Source organism: Rhododendron vialii, chromosome 2a, assembly GCF_030253575.1.
Source record: "Rhododendron vialii isolate Sample 1 chromosome 2a, ASM3025357v1".
Lineage (NCBI taxonomy): Eukaryota > Viridiplantae > Streptophyta > Magnoliopsida > Ericales > Ericaceae > Rhododendron > Rhododendron vialii.
Genome location: NC_080558.1, coordinates 11,996,508 through 12,004,510, shown reverse-complemented (window position 1 = coordinate 12,004,510; position 8,003 = coordinate 11,996,508). Strand labels below are relative to the sequence as shown.

Here is an 8,003-nt window from a genome sequence, read left to right as displayed (position 1 = left end):
TGAAGCTATACTTATAAAAAAACATAAAAATAAAGGTGAAGCTATAGTGATGATCCGTAATAATTCTTTCCTCTGTCCATTTTTGGATACATACTGCCTACCATTCAGGGTGTAAGGAAGAAAGTGGCCTTTTTGTGAACAATATTATTGATAGTTCAGCATGAGCCATTGGTCCATACAAACACTTTTCCCTTGAGGGGCACACTTTTTCACCACCAACTTGTGAAGGGCAAAGATTCTATGCATCGATAATAAACTGTTCTATCAAGAAAAGACTTGCAAAAGAATACCATGGGTGAGTGAAGAGTCCACATTTTTTAATCAGAAGAGACTTTGCACACAGAGACCTAATGACAGTATGGTACTTTTATCTATATGCTTTAGGCTTACTATCGGATTTGAATGTACAGGTGACTGTTCCATCTATGGCCTCGGTGTTCAATGAATATGCTTTGAAGAGCCAATATGACACCAGCATTTATCTTCAGGTGATTCAAATGGAATATCCTTAACATGTTTTTTTTCCCATTACTGTGATGGTTTTATTGGAAATTTCCCTTACTGTTGTATCTATTTGTCACGGTTATATGCTACACTATTTTCATTCTTCAACTGCGTAATCTTAGGGGTGCCTTTTTAAATATATTACTGCTGCCTTTCCTGGCTGTTATGCCACTTTGATTTTCTAGTTTAGTTACTTTTTTTAATAGTTTACTGGGAAGCGCTGTCCTCATAGTTACTTCTAGATGCTTCATATGGGTATTTGAGTTTAACATTGTCCCCTGTTTGGGTCTGAAAATGTTGTAAGATGCTTTTGGTCGATATACTGTTTTGGCCACACGACCTATTGAATCATACTTTGCTAGTGATTCTAGTTATTAGGATTGCTCAAAAATTTGGGGTCTTGACCTTAGTGGTATCATTTTGCCGTCTCGTTTGACACTCTTTTTTGTGTTGCAGAACTTGTTTTTATATGGATATGGTGCCATATTCAACTTCTTGGCCATTCTAGGAACTACCATTGTCACAGGTATGGAGATGAAGCTAAATTGAACAATGGATTCCATCAGAGTTGGACTCAATTTTTTATACAAAGTTTATGTGATATTGAACTTTGAGCTTAAATAGTAGCGATAATGTCATGCAATCTTGCTTTCATACAATTTACTCCTGCTTCTCTCAGTGCATGTTTGTGGCAGCTTTCTCTTTTACTCAGTTTAGTATTTGCCATCATTGGTTTAAAAAATGTTGGCACTTTTCGTTAGAGAAGCCTGACCTAGTAGGATTTGCTCCCTGAGTATAACTTTGTTACTAGAGCTACTGAGTTGTTTTTGAGTATTTTCTTTCTGCTTCTATTTTCTTTCATTCCCAGTATGACAGAAGCAAAGTGTTCATGTATAAAGATAACTTTGTTGGTTAACTCAGAGCCAACTGGAATTGCTTAGAATAGTTGAGACATTTGTTTTTCATATGGCAATTGAGTTGTTCTACAATGACTTTTACTTAAATAATTTTGCTCATTATATGATACTTATCTCGTTCATACTAACCATACTCACTCGAAGTGGGATGGAGTGGGGTGTTACATCTGTCGTCAAATGTGGGGAAACAATGCAAGAATGTTTAAGTTTTTTTTTTTTTTGATCCGCAATGTTTAAGTTTGGTGATTAGGGGATTTATGAGTAATATTTGTTGTGTTTTTGTAATATTATCTTTTTAAGGGGGTTTCTTTCTTTCTTCCAATTTCTAGAGATTAGAGAGCAGTTAGAGCAGCATGTGTTATGTAATGCTGTTTTTCTTCGTCTTGAGACTATTTGCTCTCCTTGAATGTTACTATTTTATTTTGTATCCAATAAAAATTTTTCATTGCTCATAAAAGCGTCCACGTAAGACATCACCTTGAGCAGAGGAGTTATGGTTGGACCATGGATGCATGGATCAGTCATTATTTATTGCTCTTATGTTGTGTTTAATTTCCAGGTCCTAAGAGCTTTGATATCTTGGAAGGACATTCTAAAGCTACCATGCTCCTAATATTGAACAATGCAGCACAAGGAATCCTATCCTCCTTTTTCTTCAAATATGCAGGTTAGAATATTTCCATCGGTTCTATTTTAAGTTTGTTCTTTGTTTTGACCAACTTTTAAATGCTTGTTCTTTCAATTTTAGGATTTAGGAATTACAAGGTGTTATTAAGCGACTTATCACTTGCTGTACAAATGTTTTTTGGGGGGTTTAGTTGCATTACTATTAAGCTGAGGTCTTATTTGATGTGATCAGATACAATCTTGAAGAAGTATTCTTCAACTGTGGCCACAATATTCACAGGCATAGCATCTGCTGCATTATTTGGCCATACTCTTACTATAAACTTTCTGTTGGGAATTTCAGTTGTTTTCATCTCAATGCACCAGGTACCACGTGACTAGAAACATCTTTTAATAGTTTCCATTTTGTTTTGGGACTTACCTTGTGTTTCATTTTTTATCTTCAGTTCTTTTCACCTCTTTCAAAGGTCAAGGACGAAGAACAAACTGGGCTGCTGGAACTGATGGATGCTCAGAATAACCACAAGTATCTACTCAATCTTTTCATCTGAACAATTTGACTTGCCTTTAGTTTCGAGGATAGTTTCTGAGATAATTTAATGGGGACCTGGGAGAATTAATTTCTCTTGCTGCAAACTAAAAAGTCTCCTAGAGTACATTATTACGATGCTTCCTACGCAGCATAGAAAAGGTCAGAGGAACAATTAGCTCCCTTGTACCTGTAGTCTTTTAAAAATGGGGTCCGAACTTTATCTTTATCCAAAAGAATCAAACCGTGATTGCACTGGGCCTGCAACCTCCTGAGGTTTCTGAATTTGGCAAAATTGTCTGTAGGTGATGAAAACCCCAAGTACTTCCGTTGCCGTGATGGACCACTTTAAGAAATCCTTCTTAAGTGTTGGCCGAGCAAAATACCTTCATTATTCTTGAAAACTGGTATATTGGCGCTCAATGGGGCGGGGCCAAGCCAGATTTTGGTTGCTGAGCTAGATTTCTCGTAGACCTGTTGAATCTTTCACTATCCCGCTACTGCACAAAGGCCATGAATTCATCACAAAGTTCAAATCAAATCTGAAACATCAATACGGAAAGCAAAATTTGTTTTCATTCATAGGTTCAGTTTGTTCACAGATCAAACCTAGGCAAAGACTTGGGAAAAGATGTTAGCAAGTTTGTATAGATGGATGTATAAGAATATAGATGAATTAGCTTACCCCTTCTGCTTTTGGTCTTATGGACTTGCGAAAAGAGATGCTTAATAAAGAAGAGATGATGAAAAGGTAGGTGAGAATAGGAAAAGAAGAGGCGAGGGCTTGATGAGTCACAGTCAGCTAACGGAGGGGAAAGAGAGTTTTTGAACAAGTGGTAGAGAAGAACCATGCGCATTTTGTTCAAATTGTAATTCAAGAAGTATCCCCTTTTACAAACCACAAGCAAAGAACATCTGTGGAGCGGACTGGTAGTTAAGTTGGACGGAAAGCTTTATTGTGCATTTTAGTCAAAAACTTGGGGGCTTATATGCTTATGTTTGAATGTTTAGGTTACTTGCACATCTACCAAACTAGAACGTGGAGAAGAAACTTAGGTTTATTTCTTATGAGGAAACTTTATATCCAGCTCAAAAACCAATTGGCTATGAGGGGAGAGGCCGCCCTGGCTCATATACTAGTTTTCGAGGTGATAATTAACCGATGTGGGACAAATTACAACCCTCCCCAGCACGTGCAACCCTCGACTCACACGTGGAGAGGTCACCAAAGGATCTGGAACACGGATCACAAACAACAAAATAAAGTGCAACTATAGCACAAACAAAGGGGAAAAGGCTCTGAAAGCCTAGCTTTGATACCATGTTAAAGTATCCAACTCAAAATCAATTGGCGATGAGGGGAGAGGCTTTCGAGGTGATAATTAACCGATGTGGGATAAATTCTGATATCTTATTTCTTCAATATAAGGTTACTAGAGGTGGGCACTGACTCTGTGTGTGCATGTGTGAATACATGGGGTGTACAAGTGGAGGAGTGGGTAGTTGAGTGGAAGGTGGGGTATGGAAGTTAGAGTGAGTGATTTTTACATTTATTACTGTGATAGCTAGTTTTTGTTGTGGCTAAAGAGCAGTAATTTTTGTGCGTGGGAGTAATTCTGGTAATCACTTTTGTGACATAACTTCACAAAAGTGTTCATACCAAAGTGGGTAGCCCCTTTTCTGTTAAGTTACCAACTCTCCCAAAAGCTTAAGCTATTAGTAAATAGGCCCAACAATGTATATGCAACATCTTCCCTCAATGCAACCCCATCTTGCACGCAAAGATGCAAATTTTCAGACAGGGTACGTAATAGAATGCAAAGGGGAGAAGCGTACCCCAAAAATGGGGGACAAATGTAGATGGAGAGACTTGAACCCTAGACCTTCCAACCGGAGCTCTGATACCATGTTAAGTTACCAACTCTCCCAAAAGCTTAAGCTATTATGAAATGGGCCGAACAATGTATATCAAGCTTTCCAACACTTTCAGTAATAGAATAGATGTTGACATCCTTGTCTAATGTTGGCATTATTTTTCTTATGACATTGTGTGCCTTTGTGCACTCAGCAGCCTGCATTTTTCATTCTTTTCAATGCTGTTTCTTGCCAAATATACAATGTACTATGAAGGTTTGGGTTGTAAATTATGCAAAGGCATACTTTTAGTAGTTCACATGCTTTATCCAAATATATCTCAATTCTCAACTTGTTCATAATGAGTTGCATAGCATCTTTTTTCTTTAGTGGTTGTGTTGTGACTACACACTGGTATATATTGTTTATCTGGTGTATGGTTGCATATTTCCATCTGCGAACCCATACTTTTGTGGCTGTGATGTCATTTTCACCTTGAAATGTTCTTCCAAGAATCTTATGACAATATTGCATCGACTACAATTCTTTTTCTCTGACAAAATCTTCTCAGGTCAAAGGATTCATCTTTCATCAATATGGCAGCAGGAGCAAATGAGGAGGTTCAAATCTTTGCTCAATATGTTTCTAATATGCAATATTAGCTTTTTATGCCATCTATGAACTGATATCCTTTACTTTCTATCAACCTTTTTCCAGGCTACACATCATACCGTGTCTGATGAAAGACAGCCACTTCTTCCCATCTGAAGTTATTAAGGGGTATGTTGCTGAAAAATATCTTGTTTGGCTTCAAAATTTTCTTTGGCATTTGTTTTTGTGCTAGATCTGCGGGAGTGACGTGGGGTAAAAGGATTCTTCCTTCATCCCAAATTGGTCATCCATCTTTCCATTAGGGATGTCCCAATTTGTCAGTCCTTATCGAAAAGCCAAGTATAAAGCTTTTAGTTTTCTGAAACTATCCCTCGCCAATAGCTATGATTGCCTTCCTAAGTTAGGAAATTGGGGCCATCTACGGAATTAATACCTCTCAATTTGAGTTTGAATGCAACTATTACTTTATCCCATTAAAAAGTTGGAATTCCCAAAAGAGAAATATCGGAGGGTGAGAGTAATGACTTGTTCGTCTCGACTGTGAATACTGTTCTGTACCGGCGAGTTACGGCCTATTCCGGAGAGTTTCGGGCATTACCGGCGACTTCCCGGTAGCACAAGCAATTGGTAGAAAAAAGATTATTAAGAAAAATCGCGACCAGATCAAGGTGCATTGTTGCAGATCGCAGAAAATCAGAGATGGATTGTGTTGTTGCAGGAGTTGATCTGGCTTGAATAATGAGGCTTCCACCTTCATGCGGGAGAGAGAGAGAGAGAGAGAGAGAGAGAGAGAGAGAGAGAGAGAGAGAGAGAGAGAGAGAGAGAGAGAGAGAGAGAGAGAGAGATAGAGAGAGAGAGAGAGAGAGAGAGAGATCTGCAATGGTATTTAAATTTCTTGTTGTATTAATAAAATAAAATAGAGCTGCGTTATGTAAATAAAGCAATTTTTAAGTAAATGTATTACGTCTATATTTTTGTACATATTTTATTTAACTTTTAATGAGGAATCCAAATAATATACCGGTACGTATCAGTACGGTACCAGCAACAAAAATGGTACCATGTTACCATGTCCGGTACGATCTTCATAACCTTGGTTCGTCTTACTTCTACTATTTTGTTATATTTGCAGTTAAGAGATCTAAAACAGCGAAGGCTATAAATATTGGAGGTCGGAAAGGATCTAGTTGTTTTGAACAGCTTTTAGCTTAAACATATTTTTGTTACAACACTGGAACTTACGCCTTCTTCCACAGCTGTATGACTTTGTATATATGTTCTATACTTTCCAATCACTGTCCTTTGTACCTTGTTCAACCCTTCTAATAGCAAATTCGGTGCAGGTTTTTTTGGACCAATTCTTTGCTGGACTTATTGGAGGATTTTTGGAGCTATGCTTGTAATGAGAATCACTCAAAGAAATAAAACCAAATATGAATTCTTTTCACTTTTCTGGAATACCTCCTTTGCTCGATCACGGGATCCTCATATTCGTTACCGTAGAAGGATAGCAAGGCGGCCTGCATTATAGACCTCAAAGTGACCTGCTTCTGCTGGTGAAAGGGTTATATTCAAGAATAGCAACATGGCCGGATTTTGTGCTGAGCTCACTGCCATTCTACATGCCTTTCATATTTACACATACACAATCATACATTTGTAGTTAAATTTGCTCTATTTGACCTTGGACGAGGTATAAAGGACTTTTTTTATTTTTGCTAATTCCGATATAGCAATTTTTGCCAAGTGAACTAGACTTTTTTAGACACAAGCCCCATTTGTTGTAATTCGTGGTTCTTCATCTACTCAACATTTGAATTTTGAATAGTGATTATTATATGAGATGTATGCAATGGGTATACATGATTTTCAACAACTTTTCGCATGAGCAGCTTCGATGGATTATAAAGTTTCATATTGCAGGCAGTTAAAGTTAGACATAGTGTTAGATCTTTGGTGTCATTCCATTGTAGCTGTCATTTTGACAAGGATCTTTTTGAAACTTGTTCTATCCCTCACCTTCTCAGCTTCGAAGTCATGGCTAAGAAGCGTACATAGTACATACATGTGCTGCTGTGCATAAAGGACTTCGAGGGTGGAAGTAAGCCCGTACAGCCGTGGACAATGCCGATTGGGTTTTACATAAATGATTGAGACTTAGGGGCCGGACCATCTTGTATGGGCCCTTCTTGGGTTCACTTTGATGATCGAAGATGTTTATTGAGCTCATCCAAACCATCAAAGATGTCAAAAATCATGTTAATCATTGTATATATATAGGACTTTGGAATCCATTGAATCTTGGGAAATGCTTCAGAAAAAAAAATTGTGTTGCAATCAAGTTTGATTATATCTGATGAACTGAGTTTTTGATTTCATGGATCATCTAGGTGAGCCCTAAAAGTGTTCAGATGATCCAGAATGACAACCATGTGTTTATGCCAACTGTCTCTTTTTGTGTGGTATATGTTTATTTATTTTTGTGTGATGTAAAATAAAGTGTGAAGTGAAATAAAGTAAAAGTAGTGCTTTACTTTTAGTCATGTCATTCCTTTGAAAAGAGATGAATTATGTGTCACAGGTGGAATAGTAAGTCCAATTATGTGTACCACATCCTGGGAACTTCCTGAGTAGTGATAAAAGTGTGTTGTCGTAAGTGTGTAGTATTATTTATATAAAGTAAGGTGTGATGTAAACAATGACGTAAGCAATAATATATTCTTGCTAGTTATGCCTATAAAAGGAGGGCATCTCCCCATTGTAAAGACCCCAAATCAGAGTGTCATCAATAATACATCTCTCTGTTGTGTTCTCTCTCTCGATCCTAACCTACTTTGTATTTGTACCCATTTCGTGTCTGTTAACAAGACGGGCCAGTCCCTGAGTACCTGAATACCTTACATAAATTGCACTGGGTATCTTGGAAATAAATGTCTAGATGCAAAGGGGAAGTTGCAAAA

The 8,003-nt window shown here is 37.6% G+C and overlaps 1 protein-coding gene across 1 annotated transcript; it reads left to right on the top strand.

Annotated features, from left to right (window-relative positions):
* The first annotated feature begins 330 nt into the window (after positions 1-330).
* LOC131316293 (CMP-sialic acid transporter 2-like) lies at positions 331-6,919 on the top strand. Its single transcript, XM_058345614.1, has 8 exons — positions 331-488; positions 961-1,030; positions 1,981-2,088; positions 2,281-2,414; positions 2,495-2,574; positions 5,003-5,051; positions 5,149-5,211; positions 6,387-6,919. The coding sequence occupies exons 1-7, from the start codon at positions 351-353 to the stop codon at positions 5,197-5,199; spliced, it is 630 nt and encodes a 209-aa protein (XP_058201597.1). The 5' UTR covers positions 331-350; the 3' UTR covers positions 5,200-5,211; positions 6,387-6,919.
* Positions 6,920-8,003: the final 1,084 nt, after the last annotated feature.